This window comes from Zingiber officinale, chromosome 3A (assembly GCF_018446385.1).
Source record: "Zingiber officinale cultivar Zhangliang chromosome 3A, Zo_v1.1, whole genome shotgun sequence".
Classification (NCBI taxonomy): Eukaryota; Viridiplantae; Streptophyta; class Magnoliopsida; order Zingiberales; family Zingiberaceae; genus Zingiber; species Zingiber officinale.
Window position 1 is genome coordinate 29795496 of NC_055990.1, and position 20305 is coordinate 29815800.

At 39.8% G+C, this 20305-nt stretch overlaps 2 protein-coding genes and 1 long non-coding RNA gene across 3 annotated transcripts; 1 reads left to right on the forward strand and 2 right to left on the reverse strand.

Moving 5' to 3' along the window:
- Positions 1 to 222: 222 nt before the first annotated feature.
- LOC122051616 lies at positions 223 to 2018 on the reverse strand. The gene is made up of 3 exons (XR_006131472.1): positions 1760 to 2018; positions 459 to 576; positions 223 to 365 (listed from the first exon to the last, which is right to left on the reverse strand). It is a non-coding gene; the product is annotated as an uncharacterized LOC122051616 (long non-coding RNA).
- Positions 2019 to 2236: 218 nt separating this feature from the next.
- LOC122053633 lies at positions 2237 to 4350 on the forward strand. The gene is made up of 5 exons (XM_042615645.1): positions 2237 to 2520; positions 2612 to 2717; positions 2888 to 2987; positions 3779 to 3867; positions 3978 to 4350. Exons 1-5 carry the CDS (start codon positions 2331 to 2333, stop codon positions 4162 to 4164), a joined length of 672 nt encoding a protein of 223 aa, XP_042471579.1. The 5' UTR covers positions 2237 to 2330; the 3' UTR covers positions 4165 to 4350.
- A 301-nt stretch (positions 4351 to 4651) lies between these two features.
- Positions 4652 to 7947, reverse strand: LOC122051617 (rootletin-like). The gene is made up of 6 exons (XM_042612826.1): positions 7309 to 7947; positions 6889 to 7011; positions 6093 to 6272; positions 5933 to 6014; positions 5093 to 5157; positions 4652 to 5009 (listed from the first exon to the last, which is right to left on the reverse strand). The coding sequence occupies exons 1-6, from the start codon at positions 7591 to 7593 to the stop codon at positions 4731 to 4733; spliced, it is 1014 nt and encodes a 337-aa protein (XP_042468760.1). The 5' UTR covers positions 7594 to 7947; the 3' UTR covers positions 4652 to 4730.
- Positions 7948 to 20305: the final 12358 nt, after the last annotated feature.

The window sequence follows — 20305 nt, forward strand, 5'->3', positions numbered from 1 at the left end:
CATTTGTCTCTTTAAGATTCCATATTTACTTGATTACAGTACTTAGTTAAAGTTAGTGTTTATTGCTTCAGACATAATTAGATCATTAGCTTTGATCATGGTATTGGTTAATATGACAGAAGAAGAGGAAGGAATACTGCACTTTTGACCAGAAAAGGAAGGTATAGTTCATTTGAATTCCAGCAAATTAGGTATGGCTTAACTTTTCTGATTTTTATTATTTTTTTTTTCAATTATATAGGAAGCAATAGTTCATTTTCAGAATCGTGATTGTGCTAACTTACAGATAGACTAGAATCAACTCTGCCACAATCTCCATTCTTGTGCTTCTCAACTAAACATGTTCTTTTGAACCAGCTCGTGAACTTCAAGGGGAGGAAAAGATAAATTTTCAGGTCTGGAAAATAAAAAAGGAAGTGGAAAGCTTTGCAAATTCAATAGAAATGAAGAATACGCACAAACGATAATATAGTTTGTAGAACCTCAGATCCTGTGTTGGTTCGTTGCTGATCTCCTATTTCTCCTTTTTTTTTTTGTTGATTCTTGATTAGGAGAAACGTGCGTGATAAAATGGAGCTGCACAAGAAGAAGAAAGGGTAAAAGAAAAACAAGCACTGCTTATATAATAAACACCCATACGATGAACCGATTACAGAAGCAATCCAGTTAGTAATTACTGAATATTGAGACATAATAATAACTAATTAAGAGATGCGTCTTCTCAAAAGCAACCAAGAAGTAAGGAAGTCTTGCATAGTCAGTGAAACAACAACAGATCGACATGAAGGTCCTCACATGAAACAGCAACAGATGGTCAATGAAACAACTAAGAGATTGTATTACTAGTAATACGTATGTATTTTAAATTGACATGAAGGCCCTCACATGAAATAATGGTTTAGAATTTAACTGAGAACAATGGCAACATTTCATAGTGGAGAGGTTGAAAAATTATTCCATTAGGTAGATTAGAATGATGAGATATCTGAGTGAGCACTACAGATATAAGTAAATGACCTCAATCAAGCAATTATATAACACTACTCCTTCGAAATTTTCACATGGTTTGATGGAATTTAAGTATATGTTGGAGTTCAGTAAATCAAAATTGGCTTCTTCCTTATATAAGTAAACCCTAATACCTAGAAAACTTAACAGAACCCTACCATTTTCCCCTTCTTAAGATCGTATGTTGGTGCTAATCAAGAGTAATTGTAGCCTCCAACTAAAGTGGTGTACAAAAACTCAGTCTCAAGCCTAAGTCGCGGATTTTTTTTGACTAGTATAGATGACAATCACCCCACCAATTTTCAGCACTCTGTATTTAAATTTACTGAATGTTTCTAGCTCAGCGAGTATTTACGAAAATGGAGGTCTGCAGTAGTTAAATTGTTGTTTCAAATCCAGGGGAAAACACTGAAGTGATAATGTACTCAGTTGAGCTATGAATTGAACAAGTAGTGAAGCACTTGAATGAGGTTTACATCGATCCACAATGAGGCAAACGTTTATACGAACAAACTAATGGACAACCATGTTGCAGTGCAGACCTGATCTCCGTCATTGATCCCAAAAGTCCGTAGAAGAGCATTGACATCTGTAAACTTAGTGTTCATCCTAAGATAATTGAGGCCGGTCATAGCCAAAAGGAACACAAAAAGCCCTAAATTACGATACGGAAAACAAGGAGCCTAAAAGATCCATTTTCAATACAATAAAGGAACCCTAAGAGATGAGTCAGCCAATCGATCGAACATACCAGGGAATGGCGTCGCTTCCATCCTCGGAGAACTGGCCGAAGAGATCCTCGACAGCGTCCTTGATTTCCCTAACGGAGCCATCTTATCGACCTCCACATCCGCACAAACTCCAAACTTGATCGACCAAATTAGCCAAAAGAAAAAAAACAAATCAAGAAAATAGTTCGATCTGCTTCTCCGGAGGAATCGGACTTGCAATCCGGAAGACGGGGAGGCGGCGCCGCCGGCGGAGCATTGCGGAGGTATCCGCGGCATGACTCGGCTCTTACGGGAAGAAATAGTACGTTGACATTGTCGCGTCAAATAAATATTTTAAATTATTTTTTTTGCGTATTTAATGTTTAAAATTTCAAACTATTTATAAAATATTGACATTTATTTATTTATTTCTTATTGATGTAAGGGCAATTTAGACATTTTAAGGAGAAACATTCCCTCAATTTTATTTCTTATTTGTCTATTTAAATTTTGAACTCGCGAATGCGTCGAAAAACATAACAATCGCCTGCTCGCTCGCTCGCCAAAGAAGACGAGTCGCCGGCGAAGGAAAAGATCGGCGATTGCCGTGCGATGCCAAGAGACATCTCGGGTTACGTGAAGCTGCTGCGGTCCCTCTCGCAGCCCGTCTTTTCCAGTGGCCGTTCCCCCTCATCCGACGCCGGCGTCGGATCCCGTCGGAGAAGCAGTTCGTCCTATTTCCGCCTTCCCTCCGACGGAATCCTCCGCCTCTCCGTCCTCAAACTGGACGGATCATCCTTCGGTACTCCTCTTCCCTCCCGTTCTCTGCCCTTCTCCCCTTTTTCTTTCGGATTTGTCGACGATTTGTCTGTTTCCACATGCATTGTGGGCAGATGTGCGAGTCGCGAGGACGGCGTCGGTTAGGGATCTCAAGGATGCGGTGGAGGATCTCTTTAGTGAGTTGCGCGACCCCGAGGACGGGAAAGGCTCTATTTCTTGGTAAATGGAATCCGTTCATCTCCTTTTTCATAACTAGGGTTCTTTCATCAAATTCCAACCAAGATGGTTCTTTTATGCTCTGGTTTACTATTGCTTGCAAGTACTACGTTTTCAGAATTAGGGTTTATATTGTTTCTTTTAGGGTTCGCTTAATCCACTCCCAATGGCAGGTCTCATGTTTGGGGTCATTTTTGCTTATGCTACAAAGAACATAAGCTAACAGATGACAAGGCGTGTTTGAAGACCTTCCGAATCAACGATGGAGATCAGGTCATCACTGAAACCTGTTCTCGCTTTCCTTCATCTGTAAATTCAGTTTTTCTGGTCGTTAGAAACAAGTATTACGAATGCTTGTTTATTGTTACTGCAAGTCTCATGCTCTTCAGCAAATCATCATTTTCATGGAGAAGCACTTCAACTTCATCCAGTATTTCTTCACTATTGGATTTGTACCCTGTGGATACAGAGCATTAATTTCTCATTGCTCCTCTAAAGATTGATGCGGACTGTCTTGGTATCATTAAATGCAAGCTCTAAATTCTTGGCTGAAATAGAAATATTTCTGAGTGATCTTCTCGACTTTCATAATTCATTTTGCTTTTAAAAGACCTGAAACAATATTTGTGTGAGAAGACTACCATTTCATATGCAAGCTATTTAGTAATCACAACCATCAACTATGCAAAGACTACCCCATAAATAGGCCATCTTAGGCTTGGTTTTATCTAGGAGAAAGTTAGGAGGGGGGAGGTAGCACAGGGAAAGAATCACAAAATACATATTGATCATATATCATTGATATACTTTTTGTGTTACTTTCTCTTCCCTTCCCTTCCTCTTGTGCTTCCTACCTGCCAATGGTAGATGTAGAGATTGTATCGGAATGATATCATGTTTTGTGAAGATGCATCCCTTAGTAATCAGTCCTTGCTCAATATCAACTCATTCCTCTTATGAGTCTAGATCTCGTGTATGGTATTCTTGCCCCTTTTCTGCCTATGGAACCTTAAAAGTTCATTCTTATGTAAACTTTGTTGGTTTTGGCTTTCCTTTTGATGCAGCTGCATTTTATGAGACATCTTTCTCTCAATCAAGTATCTAACAAGAGGAAATCAAGTAATGCTAGAGCTGAACTGGACCAACAGCGAATGTGAGGCTCTAGATGTCATTCTTTTTCATGGTTATTGATTTAGGGAGCAAGGAAACTACTAGCATTGTCCTTTGTTAACCCTGATTATTGTTTATCTTCTCTGGCTGAAGTTCACCAACAGGTTCAAAAGTTCAGGGTGAAGTTTGCGAGGGAGTTGATTCTAGTCCATCTGTAGACAAGAGCAATCAGAGTTTTGGTCGGATTGGATCCGTAGAACTGAAGTTGCATCGTCTATGCCTACTTCGTGGACGGTTTCGCTACTCAAGGCTGAGGACAACTCAGGTAACGGATATTTAGAGAGAAATCACTCTGATAGCCCAGAAATGGACCAAGGGTGCATAAAATTGAACCAAAGCATTTCCTCGATGGAAATAATTTTGTTTTTTCGTAGCACTTTGGCAGTGCAAACAAGGATGTCAATATTAGTGGTAGAAGGTTTCTTTTGTTTCTTGCAATTCCTTAGAAGATTTGAATTTTTCTTGATGATGTTTTGGTCAATCTCTTTAATCATTTCATCTTTTAATAACTTTATGATCCCGATAACACCTCTAAAACAATTTCATTAAAAGATCACATTAATACTCTCAACCTTAATTCTTTCTCATTAACTCTATGCCATAAGGCTGTAAATTGTAAAGGCATTGAAATAGTCACATTGTAAAGGTCTTTTGTTTATTATATGACTTGTAAAGGGCAGAAAGAAGTATGAGAATAAAACTTGATGAAATTGCATTTTAAGGTGTAATCGTAAGAAAAAGATGTGAGATATCTGAGTGCATTGATGTTGTCATGAGAATATCCGATGGAGTATCTTGCACAAACAAAATACAAAGCGTCTCCAACCAACGATCAGTCAAGGTAATTCATGATGCGATCTTAATAAAGACAATGATTTGAAGGGCCAATATGTACAGAATAAACGCAGATCTTAGAATCATGAGTTTTTGTTGGCTTTCGGTTCTGCCACCGGTATGATGTGGTCTTCTATGAGACTCAAATGGATAGTCCATTGTAGGTTCAGAACCTAACATGTTCTTTCCGAAGTGGTTCCTTGCGGTGTCTATCTTCCTCTTCAGCGAATTCAATCTCTCCAGCTCTTTCTCTTTAGTTTGTATCTCAGTTAATAATCCTTCTGCTTGAACCTACAACAGAGGGGATGAGAAAAAGGTTATGGTACAGTGATCAAACAAGGTCTTTAGGAAGCTTTTTAGAAGCTAGGACGAACCTGCTTTGAAGTCAATTGTTCAATTATGCTGTGGAGTTGCTTCTCCAGTACCTTCTCTCTTTGAGCTGCAGTCAAAAGAATCATCTTTAGATATATATTTGATTACTCTGAACCCAAAAAAAGATCAAGAATCAAGAGAAAAGCCAATAACACGTCGCATTTCAAGTGTGTCATTGTTGTACCTTTATTCCTATACAAACCCAAAACAATTATCATGCAGTTGCCAGCTGAAATCCTGAATATTCCTTTTGCACCACAGTTAAGACATTTTACAATATACAGTTTCTTCATGGACTGTAATACGAGGCAAAAAGGCATGCAACGGAAATTAAGTCGGAGGATATGAATCTTTCCTCACTTGAACATAGATTTTAGCTATAGACAGTAAATCTAATACAAGAAAGCTTAGTTTGGCTCATATATCATATCAAGAATGTCTAATGTGAGCATTGGCAAACTCAGAATTCATATTTTGGTTAAAATAAATTTTCAATTTTGTATTTAGGAGGATCATCTTGCTTTGTCGAATGGAGTCTGCAAAAAGCATTTACAAACTTTAGATATTTGCATTATCAAACTTAAAAATCATAAAAGACACGATACTGTTTTTGTTACTTTCGTTATATTTCAAAGTTAACCTTACTCTTCATTGCAGTTCAAAAGAAATCACATCCTTCAAGGCTGATTTCAACACAAATGTTCATGATACCCGAAAATCTAGTCATGAACATACCAGAACAATGTTTCCTAATAATAATTAGCTTAAAGCTGTAGAATTAGAAACATTCAAAAAGACAAACATCTCAGAACATTCTTTAGGATCCTTATGACTGAAAGTACCTGAAGTAGGCTTCTTTGAAGATTCTTGCTGAACCAATGCCCATTCACTCTCCAATCTCTGGACTATCACTTCCATGGAAGACTTCCAGAAAAAGTAAATAGTATAAAATGATCTGTAATTATGTCATTTCGGATCTATCAAAAGACAACTGAAACTTACCAACTCCCTTTTCTTCTCCTCTAGGTCATTCAGCTTAAAGCTTTCTGATGATTCTCTTTCAAGCTGAAACTTTTCTTGGCTAATGGAATCAGCTGACAAGGTATCATGTTGGTTCTTATCCTTGGAAACTAATGCTTTTTCCATCTCAGCTTTCAGATCCTGCTCTACTAACTCCATTTCCTGTTAAAGTATGATGAGTTAACACCGTTGCTTCATAGGCTCTACAACATAACCACATAATCACATGGATGTCTGAATGTTTCGGGAAGGATCATGTTATCAGGTCGAGTCTAATATAGTCAGCTCTAATATAGATTGTGTAAACAAATCTTCCACATTCCTACAAGTCTACAATCTTTGACATGGATATTTCAGACATGAATCCATTTAATAAACAACAAACAAGACGAAGTAAAACAAAGAATAAACTAATTGAAATGTACTACAAATGTGCTAGTTCAAAAGCAATAACACATGCTATAGCTTCCAACTAGTTCGATAGCTAAACATTACAGAATCAGAGAAGTTCCTAGTAAATCTTTAAAGACACATTTAATATTGTCTATCAATAGAGATTCGAACTGTTTTTGTTCACTGAATGTGATTTTGAAGTGCATACACATCCCAAATAATTTGGCTAAGATTGAGACCTATGCAAAAGGATGAAGGAAAAGAAACAGTATAACCAAGAATTGTGTATACGCTAGCTACTTCACAGAAATGAGAACTGTTTTACAGAAAAGTAGGGAAGAACACTGCATGAAGAATAAAGAAAATAAAGGTTACAATCCCCAACCTTCAGTTTAGTTTGTAGACGGCTAGTCTCCTGCAATTTATCCTGGATCTTCTTTTGGCAATTAGATATTGCCTTTTCATATGCATCATTTTCTTCTTGAAGGGTCATCTCCCGAAGTTGTGCCTATAGATTGTGCAAAAGAATGATTTGAAGAGGGAAACAACAATCAGAAGACTGAGCATCTCAAAACGATAAGAACAGCTATAACAACAAGTATAAATGTGCAGGATCTGTCTCCACATCTTCCTAGAGATTTAGAAAAATATACTATTTCAAACCAAGAATTCAATAGGAAAGAAAAATGGGGGAAATTGGTAACTATTGCATCGGGATTCTATGGTAAGATCACAGAGATTGGTGTACGCAAACAGGTGGATCAAAATGTGTCTATGCAACGGAGGATGAAGAAGAAGAGGAGACCTGTTCTCGGGTGGTGGAGTGGGCGTTCAATTGGAGGGTGAGGGCGGCGTTGGAGGCGAGGGAGTGGGCATGGAGATCCGGGAGGCGCTGGGAGATGTGTGCGGGAGGGATCCTGAGCCGCAGGTCCTGGATCGACCGCCTCAGCGCCGCCGCCTTGGCGTCAAGCTCCGCCGCATACCCCTGCTGCTCCGCGGTGAGTACCACAGGGATCCCCGCCTCCACTCCGCCGTCTCCCTGCCCGCTCCCTCCCACCACGTCCGCTGCCCACGCCAACAGCCCCGCCATCGCGTCCCCTTCTCGATCCTCGAACTCAAACCACAATCATAACTGGAAATCAATAATTTCTAGTCGACTCCACCTAACCAAGCTCTTCAATCTGGCCGATTCACATATATGATAACTCCTACGTGGTTCAACCTAACCAACGTTGAATTGGGTCGTAATTGCATCACACGCATCAATCTCAAGATCAAAATTCTCTGAATCTTCAAAAGACTAATTTCTTCCCTAACATCATCTCTCAATCTTCACTCAGCAAACACAATTAGATCGCAACTATACTATGCAGCTCATCCAGAAAAAACTTTATTAAGTGGAGCTGGCGATGTTCATGCCAGGATGTGGCAAATGGACAATGTCAGCATCTTGCGTGATTTATGTGCTAAAGATGTTGACATACAGCCCAAGCTGAATTGACTTTGCTTCTTGACGAACAGTTGGCACACTATGAATCTGTGAAAGCTGCAATGATGATGGCTTTGCTCAATCTCTGGCCTCTGCTTTGGTGCGATGACTGATTGTCGAGCACCAATCAAACCTTCCATTGGAAATCCAAGGCAGCAGAATGCAGAAACTGGATCGTCGATTACCTGATTGCACGCTTTCAATCCCTGAGAATATGCTGAGGATATAACTCAGTAATCAAGTGCTTCACGTTGTAATATGATTACGCTAACATAGTAATCTATAATGGTACCAATAAATGACAAGCATGCAATAAAAGGTAATAACAGTAAGGTTAAGAATTTGTGTATCTCCGGTTGAAGCGTCGGGGGCTTGTCGACTGTCTTTAGAGAATTTATTATCACCCACGGTGCAGAGGCTCTCCGGCAAAATCCTCCCAAGATCCGACAATCGCTCGCGCCGTTCATAAGTGCACTCCAAGACGAACGACGCACTCAGACTCAACCTCAGATCGCAGAACCAAACCTCAGAATTTGGAAAGAAGAAGAAGAAGGAGGAGGAGAAAGCAGAGAGCAGAGGAATGCTTTGCTTTTTTTTTGGAGTGAGGAATGCTTTGCTTTTTTTTGGAGTGAGTTGAGAAAGAGCAGAGGAAGTGTATTTATACACTTGAAGCAGTGCAGAGGAAGCGACGCACGCTTTGCTTCTGCTTCCTCATCTCACGCGCGGGTGCGCTGCTTCGCATCCTCACGCGACGCGGACAGAACCGAACAGATGTCGTCGCGCTGCTTCGCTTCACCAGGTGCGAGGGGCAGAACCAAACCGGACCAACAAAAATAAACCAGGTCACCAAACTGGCAAAAACAGACCAGGCCGCCCGCAAGCGCGAGGCCCACGAGCTGGGGATTTGCACCCCCCCTTGCGCGCGATGATCGCGTGCGTCGCGCCCGATTTATGGATTTCCGGCTTGAATCCCCCGAAACCACCTGATTTGGGCTCAGCCCGCACATGCGTGTAAGTCCCCTTAACATTGCTAAGCATGGATGGAAGGACTCCATATATAAGGCCTTCCAACCTTCTTGGCTTAGCAATGTGGGACTAAAAGAATAAGGAATAATGTGAATTAAAACTCAACAATCCCCCACTAATTCAAATTATTTTAGTCGAAAACAAAGATAAGTTCTGAGGCTTGGTTGCAATAAGTTTTTAGTGAAAATACCTTCCGGTTTGAATTTTCACCTAAGTACACCAATCTTATTCACATAGGTTTGAAGAGAACTGAGTCTTGATCTTAAACCTTTTATATGTGAAGATCAATTGGCAACAACTAATCACTGGCGACGGTTGAATCCTTCTAGATTGGTGCATTACGGCCATGCCACCGAATCTTGTTTCATAAGTGCTAAGGAGAGTTGCCTAGACCCCCTCCCCCCACACTGCGGCTCCACAGTTACACTTACATAGGTGAGTTCTCCAAGGATGTACTGCAAGCATCTTGCCATTAAGACCTTGAACTCATTAAGAGCTCCTAAGCTCATCCTTACTAGTAGTCAAGCATCTATCCAGGAAAGAGACTATGAGATTACATCTCAATCAATTTGATGCTTACGATTCATCCTTATAGCTTGTTTATACCACATTGAACCTACTTCTTGGGATCTCCAATCAGATAGGTTGGGTTGCTGCTATAGATGAATCCAGGACAGGCCTCAGTCCCATTCCCTTACTGGATCTCTTGATTTTCTCAAAATCAAGCCCTTTAGTGAGTGGATCAGCAATATTGTCCTTTGAACTTACAAAGTCCAATGACACCACTCCAAGAGACACTAACTCACGAATAGACTTTAATCGTATTCGTACATGTCTCTTCTGTTTCTGGTTATACTTGGAGTTTCTAATCTGAGCTATTGTTGTTTGATTATCTCAGTGTACTGAAATAGAAGGTATTGGCTTCATCATCAAGGGAATTTCAGAAAGAAGACCCTTCAGCCAATCAACTTCAGTTACTGTGGTATCCAAAGCACACAATTCTGCCTCAGATGTAGAACGGGTTATAATCGTCTGTTTAACAAACCTCCAAGCAACTGCACCGCCTCCAAGTGTAAAGATATAACCAGTAACGCCTTTACACTCAACAGTGCCCGCTATCCAACTAGCATCACTATATCCCTCCAGGACTGCAGGGAATCTCCCATACCACAAGCCCAAGGATATAGTGTCTTTTAGGTATCTGAGTACTCTGTCTAATGCATCCCAATGCATTCTGTTCGGACAGTTGGTAAACCTGCTCAATTTCGATATAGCAAAAGAAATATCAGGTCTAGAACAATTTGCTAAATACATTAGACTACCTATTATTTGTGAGTATCTTAATTGAGACACTACCACACCACTCTTATTCTTGTGGAGAGTTTTTGAAGGATCATATGGTGTGACTACAGATTTAACTTGGCTATAGCCACATTTCACTAATACTCTCTCAATATAGAGTGACTGAGAAATTGCTATTCTATCAGTTGATCGAGTCAACTTCAGCCCTAAAATCATGTCAGCACAACCCATATCCTTCATATCAAACTTACCACTTAAGAGGGTCTTAGTCTCATTAATAATAGAAAGGTTAGAACCAAAAAGTAGAATATCATCTACATATAAACATAAGATAATACAACTATCACCTTTCTTTTTAGCATGCACACATTTATCAGAGTTATTCATTTCAAAGTCAAACGATAGCATAGCACTATCAAATTTTTCGTGCCACTGCTTTGGGGCTTGCTTCAAACCATAAAGAGATTTAACTAACCTACAGACTTTATCCTCATTTCCAGAAACTACATGTCCCTCAGGCTGCTCCATATATATCTCTTCTTCAAGATCTCCATTAAGGAATGTCGTTTTGACATCCATTTGATGAACCTCAAGATGATATATGGATGTCAATGCTATCAACACTCGAATTGTAGTAATTCTAGTAACATGAGAATAAGTGTCAAAATAGTCAATCCCTTCTTTCTGTTTAAATCCCTTAGCAACTAGGCGGACTTTGAATTTATCTACTGACCCATCAGGTTTTAGTTTTCTTTTAAACACCCATTTACATCCTATAGTGTTACACCCAGGAGGTAAATCTACCAACTCCCAAGTGGCATTAGAGATAATAGAGTCCATTTCATTTTTAATGGCCTCTTTCCAGTGCTTAGCTTCAGGAGAAGCCATAGCATCTCTATATGTCATAGGGTCACCTTCTATATTATAGGTGATAAAGTCCTGGCCTAAATCCATAGACACACGTTGCCTCTTTCTTCTTCTCAGTTCTGTACACTCACTAGATTCATCTAGTCTAGAGTGACTTGAGGAAGGTATTGTTAGTTAGAGCCCTAGAGTCAATCATTTGATGATTGTATGGACTCATTGTATCATATTCTTGTATATTAATAAAAGCATTTATTTGGTTATTATACTTACTTGTATTGGTGCCAAATAAACTAAGTATAATAATGCCCTTGAGTATATGGTTCTCACCTATATCAATTGGTTAGTTGAACCGATAGTGAGATGATATAAGGAATACTACTCTAAATCATTCCTAGTCGAGTATTAACATTCAGGGACAATGTTAATGCAATAAGACTAGCATGTAGGTCAACTCGATGACTTGATCTCACAAGTCATGGATATAGAGATATCAAGTTGACACATGGGTATACATTAGAGAATGTATACTGAATGACCCGCCATGAGAAAGTATCATGGATCGTTATATGAGTGTCATATACTTTCTCATGTGGCTATTAGTATGACTATTAGTCCTTAGACCTGAAGTCACCATGGATCCCTACATAAGGAGTTATGTACTTTGGTTTCGTCAAACGTCACCCGTAACTGGGTGGACTATAAAGGCGATTACTGGGTATGTAACGAATTATGCAGAGGGATGTGAGTGATGTAGATGGGATCTATCCCTCCTATATGACGGGAGTGACATCGATATTCTTGATAGAGTAAGACCACGAAGTGTATGACCATACCCAAATGAGTCAATATGAGATATTGAGCTCATTTGATTGAGTGAGTCTACTTGGAGTTCAAGATTTAGATTGGTCAGAGGATGACACCGTCTATGCCTCACATTGATCAATCTAGATGTCTAGGATAGAAGGACACTTGTCATATATTGTGAGGAGTCACAATTAATAGTCACAAGGTGATGTTGGATCTCAACATTTCTTGTAACTTGGGTAGCAATGATGTATTGCTAGATGCAGCTCATTGCTTATGTTTCTAAAGGAGTTTAGAAACATTACCAACGTTACAAGAACCTATTGGGTCACACACAAAGAACAAGTGGATGGATATTATGTTCATAGGATGAACCAATTGGATTAGGTTCATATGATGAACCAATTGGATTCGGATTGATTTAAATTAGACTTATTGAGTTAGACTCAATTAGATTCAATTGTTGAATGAGTCTAATTTAAATTTGATTCATTGAGTCAATTTATATTAATGAATTGAGATTCATTAAATTGAAATTGACTTGAATCAAAGGTTGGATTTAACTCAACAAGGAAGAAATTGGTCAATTTTGACTTGACCAAATGGAAGTTGAAACATCAAGTTTGACTTGATGCATTGCCACATCATGTAGGTTGACGCATCCTACATGGCATGACACATCCTTGCCACATCATCACCACCTCATAATGGTGTGCCACCTCATGGAGGTTACACACCCATACCACTTAATGTGACCGGCCACATTAAATGAGGGGGTTACATTGTGTGGCCGGCCACACAAATGTGAGGAGGGGTTTTGATTTTGTGGTAATAATGTGTGCATTCATTCCATCTTCTTCCTTGGTCTTTTCCTCTTTGTTTTGCTGCTGTTGCCGTGAGCTTCCAACAAAGGAGAAGGTGGTTGAGTGAATTCCAAGAGCAAAGGAAGAGTGAAGGTCACAAAGGAGGGATACTACATCTTGAGTGTATGACATTCCTTTTGCATCCTCTTTTTCTTCCTTTCCAATCCCATTCGAGAGCTCTAGAAAGTGCTAGCACACTTAGGGCTCTTTTCTCCATCCTTTGAGTGTGAGAGACACTCCTTGTTCGTGTGGATATCATTAGAGGAGTGTCTACGTTGACACTCTCGAGATCCGGTGTACCGTTGGACGAGCGGGATTTGCGAGGGCACGCTTCAAAGGTAAAAGCTCTCAACACATAGATCTAGGAGTAGATCTAAAGTTTTGAAACTCGTACTTGTATTTCATTCGGTTTTTCCTTGCACGGATCAACGGCTTTGGGTGATTCGGGGTTTCTACGACGCGAAAAACGGTTTTCGCGGCCCGAAGAACCCAACAGGTATACCTTCTATGGATAATTGGGCCTCTTCGGAAGCAGGCTTATCTCTAGTAGGAATACTAGGTATAGACTGAGGTGTTCTTGTCTTCATAGGAAATATATCCTTAAAAAATGTAACATCGCGAAGTTCGACAATAGTATTTGCATCTATTCCAGAAATTTCTGATTTAATAATCAAAAATCTATATAAAATACTATTTTGAGCATAACCCAAGAAGATACCATCTACGGTTTTTGGACTAAGTTTTTTCCTTCTGTGTTCAGGTACTAGTACCTTTGCAAGGCACCCCCACACTTTAAGGTATTTCAAACTTGTCCTCCGGCCTTTCCAAAGCTCATATAGGCTTTTATCCCTAGACCTCATGGGGATTCTATTTAACACATGGCATGCAGTGTATAGAGCTTTCCCCCACATGAAGTTGGGTAACCCAGAACTGCCTAACATGGAATTAATCATATCTTCAAGGGTTCGATTTTTTCGTTCTGCTATACCGTTGGATTGAGGACTATATGGAGCAGTTACCTCATGAATTATACCTGTATCTTGACAAAATTTTTTAAACAGGTTTGAGGTAAACTCTTCACCCCTATCGGATCTTAACCTCTTAACAGATTTATTTGTTTGATTCTCAGCTTCAGATTTAAAAATTATAAATTTATCTAAAGCTTCATCCTTAGTTTTCAGCAAATAAACATAACAATAACGAGAGTGATCATCAATGAAGGTGATGAAATACCTTTTATGATCTCTCGTTATTACACCGTTAAACTCACAACAGTCAGTATTGATCAATTCTAAAATATCAGAATTTCTCTCAACTGATTTGAAGGGTTTTCGGGTTTGTTTATATTGCACACAAACTTTACATTTTTTCTTATCATTTATAGCATGCTTAGGAATCATGTCTAGGCTCATCATCCTTTTCACGGTATTAAAATTGACACGTCCTAATCTGTCATGCCATATATCATAAGACTCAATGTTATATGAACAACCAATATCAGTAGATTTATTTAAGGTAGCATTTTCTACATTGAGTTTAAATAAACATTCATTAAGGTAACCTTTTCCAATAAAGGTTCCTAAATGTAATATTACAACTTTATTACATTTAAAGTTCAACTCATAACCAGCACAGACTAACTTTGACCCGCTAATCAAATTCTGACGGACCGCTGGAACATGATGCACCTCATGCAGTGACGGGAGTTTTCCAAAGGTGAACCTCAGGTCAACTTGTCATATCCCAAACACCCTGGCCGCAGAATGGTTCCCCATGGTCACGGAAGTGCCTTCAATTACCTGATAAGTAAGGAAGGCAGAGCGATCAACACAACAGTGCACATTTGCACCTGTATCAACTAACCATTCATTAGGTTGATAGATCAAGTTTAGTTCAGGTTTGAAGGTAACAAACCTATTACTGGTGTCGTCACTAGCAGTCACGACATTTGCTTGTGCTTTGATGTTGGACGTATTGCTTTGGTTTTTCTCCTTGTCTTTTCTCTTAGGGCAGAATTTGGCATAATGTCCAATTTGTCCACATGCCCAGCACGGCTTGGTTACATTTTTCTTTTGAACCTTTGGTTTGGGTTTCATCTTGTTCTTCATTTTCTGATTTTTGAATTTCTTCTTGTCAGATGAGACTACTACATTTGCATTTAGAATAAAATCCATAGGCATTCTTGTATCATCATTTTTATGTTGCTTCCGATGTTCTTCTTCGATATTTAAGGCAATCATCAAATCTTCTAGAGAGATTTTATCTCTCCGATGTTTAAGAGTCATGCCAAAATCTTCCCAACTCAGAGGCAATTTTTCGATGATTGATAAGACCTGAAATTTTTCGGGTAATGACATATCTCCTTCGGCAAGACCATGAATTTGAACTTGGAATTCATGTATCTGCTCAATTACAGATTTGCCTTCAACCATTTTGAAGTTTAGGAATTTTGCCACAGTGTACATTTCTAAACCAGAATCTTCGGAGTTGTATTTTTTATCCAAAGATTTCCACAGCTCTTTAGCTGAAGAGGTTGAACAGTACACATCAAATAGTGCGTCTGAGAGGGCAGACAAGATCCTCCCATGACAGAGATAATCCCTTTGCTTAAACCTCTGTAAGGCAGCACTATAGGCAGGTTCCTCTTCATCAGGTGAAGGAGGATCTGTTTCTATAATGGAGAATAGCCCTAGCGTAGTAAGCCAAAATTTCATCCGTTGCTGCCAACGTCTGAAGTTTTGCCCGAAAAATCTTTCGGGTCGGGCGCTAGCCTCATCAGACCCCGTTACCCTATCATTCATCATGTCTATTGATGCTACAATAAATTCTCTAAAAATTGTTGTAATATGATTACGCTAACACAGTAATCTATAATGACACCAATAAATGACAAGCATGCAATAAATGGTAATAAGAGTAAGGTTAAGAATTTGTGTATCTCCGGTTGAAGCGTCGGGCTTGTCGACTGTCTTTAGAGAATTTATTGTCGCCCACGGTGCAGAGGCTCTCCGACAAAATCCTCCCAAGATCCGACAACCGCTCGCGCCATTCGTAGGTGCACTCCAAGACGAACGCCGCACTCGGACTCAACCTCAGATCGCAGAACCAAGCCTCGGAACTTGGAAAGAAGAAGAAGAAGAAGAAGAAGAAGAAGGAGAAAGCAGAGAGCAGAGGAATGCTTTGCTTTTTTTTCGAAGTGAGTTGAGAAGGAGCAGAGGAAGTGTATTTATACACTTGAAGCAGTGCAGAGGAAGCGACTCACGCTTTGCTTCTGCTTTCTCATCTCACGCGCGGGTGTGCTGCTTCGCATCCTCACGCGACGCGGACAGAACCGAACAGATGCCGTCGCGCTGCTTCGCTTCCTCGCGTGGACAGAACCAAACCACCAGATGCGAGGGACAGAACCAAACCGGACCAATAAAAATAAACCAGGTCACCAAATTGGCAAAAACAGACCAGGCCGCCCGCAAGCGCGAGGCCCACGAGCTGGGGATTTGCACCCCCCCTGGGCGCGATGATCGCGTGCGTCGCGCTCGATTTATGGATTTTCGGCTCGAACCCCTCGAAACCACTTGATTGGGCTCTACCCACGCATGTGTGTAAGTCCCCTTAACATTGCTAAGCATGGATGGAAGGACTTCATATATAAGGCCTTCCAACTTTCTTGGCTTAGCAATGTGGGACTAAAAGCATAAGGAATAATGTGAATTAAAACTCAACACTTCCACCATCTTCTCCACTCGCTTTCCTTCTCTGTGAATAGAGCTCCCTCGGCGAAACCAAAAGCTTAAGCAAGAAGAACAAGAAGAGGAGATGAGCTCTGATAGCAAGTTGCCCTCCGCTGTCGGCGAGAGGCCGTCGGAGATCGCCAACTAACCGTGGCAGTGCAGACTTTGGAGCCAAGGATCATGGTCGTGGTGATGGCTGGAGATATCATTCCTTCTTTTGTAGCAACCCCTTGTAATCAGTGATCTGCTTCTGAAAATGTTCAAGAAAATCTTTACGGTGAATCTTTATAATATGCAGGGAATTCTGCCCTCAACAACCACGGGAAGGACGACAAGATCAGGCAACCGTCTTCATCTTCCTCATCGTGGTCCACGGTGGGGACGGAGAACAAGAGCACCTGGTCACCGACACCCACCGACGCCGCCGCAGGTGAGCTATAATTATGCATACCAATTGGGCAAATTGGCAATTTTTCTCGTCCATCGTCCTGTTAGCCCGCTCAAGACCATAGGGAGATAAATTATGATGACTAAAAGGTTAATGGATATGAGGATGAATTGTATCGGCGTGTTGGTGTAATTTTTCTAAGTCAAGGTTGACTAGATTAATTAAATTTGAATTGACTCAAGCTTGAGTCGTAATGTGCGAGTTTCGATATTTGACAATATATGAAGATTGTTTTGATCAGGTTTCGATTGGAGCTTAGTTTCTCGTAGTGACGCTAGGAAAAGTCAGAATCGATTGGTCAATCGATTCTGGGGCTTTCTGCGAAAGCACAGAAAGTTTCTGGATCGATCAGTTGATCGATCCAGCTACACCTAATCAATTGGTCGATCGATTGAGATATGATCGTTGCGTAGAATGTAGGTTTTGGATAGCTAGGATCACTGGGATCTGATGTGGTAATCAATTGGGAGGAGGCTCAATTGATTGGGAGTCCTAGATCGCGCAGATATAAAGGTGACAGTGAGGTTTAAACAAGATATCTCTTGACTCCATCTTCTCCGCTATTGTTTGTCGGACCTAGAGCCTTGGAAGACAAGTGTTGCTGTACTTTTCAACTGATCCAGAGGCATCTACAAGCTACAAGAGATCAAGCAAGAAGATTTTCATTTATTTTATCATTCATTTACTTCTTGTTTTGAGTTGTATGCTTGTGAGAGTCTTGTACAATGTTTCTCCACCTTTGGTTGTTCCGAGAAGGAGTTGTGTTCATAGTGGAGAGTGCGCACCATGTGGATCCTTGGATTAATCACCTCTTTTTGAGGTGGATACCAAGTAAATTCTTGTGTTAGCATTGAGATCTTGCTTCGAGTCCATTCTGCTGAAAATCATTATCATTGAAGCACGAGAAGTTATTCACCCCTTCCTCTAGCTCCGAATTATTCCAACAAGTGGTATCAGAGCGAGGCCGCTCTTAATCTGACTCATCGCCAGAAGAACAACAAGCTAGAGGAAGAAGAAGTTGAAGCCCAAATTTCACTAAGTCAAAGACTTCATCAAAGGCTCAACTTCAAGATGGAATTCCAAGATGGACTCGGATTCAACACAAGGGTGCCTCCACCATTCACAATGACAAGTTTCGATTATTGGAAATTAAGAATTGAAAACTTCTTCATGATAGAGATAGAGCAATGATTTGCTCTAATGGAAGGTTCCGAAGCTCCAAAGGATAACAAAGGCAAAATCATCAAGAAGAACAAATGGAGCAAGGAGCAAGTTCAAAGATGTGAGGCCAATGACAAAGTGACCAAGCTATTAGTCAATTTATTGCCTAGCGACATCTTGAGCAAGATAGGGGAATACAAAGACGCCGAGGAGCTTTGGAACAAGTTGGTGAAGATCCATGAAGAACCCTCCACTACACCAAGTCAAGAAAAATCCAAAGAGGACAACTCATTGGATCAATAAGAAGAGGACTCCGAGATTGAGAGGTGCTAACATCGGAAGAAGAAGAAGTCCAAGAAGTTTCATCCTTAAAGGAGTGGAACGAAAAAGGCAAAGAGAGAGCATACTCTTTGTTTCATGTACAGGAGGATAAAGATGGAGAAGCCTCCACCTCAAGGATTGAGGGGGAGTATAGAACATCAATGCCGGATCAAGAAGAAGTCTCTTCATCTGGATCAAATGGAGGAAGTGTTACCCCTATAAGTAAAGGTATAGAAATTTCAATTGTAAATAATAAAGATTATATTATTTGTTTCGAGTGTAGGGAAAAAGGGCATTACAAGAGTAAGTGTTTTAAATTGACCAAGAAGAAGGGTCAAGTGACATCAAAGGCAAGGAGAAACCCAAGGAGGTCGGCCCCATGCTACATAAGAGCAAGGAGCACATTATGTGCTTCTTGTGTAAATAAAATGAACATTACCGGAGCCAATGCCCAAAGGGGAAGAATCTGGCCAAAGTCAAAGGAGGAAACATAAGTCAAGGGAGAGTTCTTAAGAGAAAACCCAATGTATCGTTTATTGAACCAACTCCTTTAAGTGATAATGAAAAGTATGCTAGAAATAATTTATATTATTTCAATACTATTTATCAAGAAAATAGAAGGTGTGATAGGATTAAAGAAAAATATGTAGCTTTTCATACCGGGACCACCTCACCAAAGGTTAGGAAAGTAAATACCAATCTAGGAAAAAGTTCCATGGATTTTAGATATAAGCTTAGAAATAGAAATGCTCAAAGACCAAATAAAAAAAAAAAATCAAAATATAAGGATTTAAGGATGGAAAATCAAGTCTTGAGGCCAAGCCTTGATAAATTAGAAAAGACCCTAAAAAGAATGGAAAATATCTTTAAGAGGCAAAATGAGCACAATCTAGGTTTAGGAATGCAAGAGTCATCCTGTGGCTATAGAGTTTTGGGATATAAACCTAAAACCAAGAAGGATGTGTCTTCTTATCACAGAGTTCCATATAGTTATGGAATCAACCCTAGGTCTAGGAGTCAAGCCAAGGTTACAAGGGAGGTCATCCTAGAACTAACCTTGAGAAGACCAACGTGACTAAGGCTTCTAAGAAGACTAAGAAAGTCATTAAGAAGGTCATAAGGGAAGCTATCCCTAGAGTTGACCTAGAGGAGAAGAGCATGACCAAGGCTTCTAAGAAGCCTAGAAAGGCCATTAGGAAGGTAATTAGGGAAGTTATCCCTAGTGAATACCTAGAACACTCAAGGAGCACCAATAGATTTTAGATTCCTAGGAGTAGATTCTTTACACTCTAGATGAGTTTAGAGAGTGTCAACTTTAATTGGAAGGGTAGTTAACCTAACCTTGAAAAAGTTGATACTTGGAAGTCATTTTCAAAATATTGTTACACCTTGAAAATGAAAAGGATTAAATGATTACTCTTTGAACGAGTAAAATGTGTCAAACTTTAAGGAATTAGACTTAATTTAAATTGACACAAATAGGAAAGAGTCAAGAAATGTCAAGTTGAGATTTTAACATTTTCTTAGGAAGATAAGGACAATCTAGGATTAATTTTAAGTTAGCAAAGACCTAGAGATACTTAAATAGATAATCTAGGTATATTTATTTATGCTAAATTACCATGATTGTTTATCCATCATATGTCATGACTGTTAGAGTGTATACTGAAAGCCTAAGCTTTGTAAACATTCATTATGAATAAAGAATCACATTTGGTCAAATTATCTACATTTGTTTGTAGTTGTTCAATTAATTTATATTGTAGATAACATAGTATGTGGTGTCACATGCA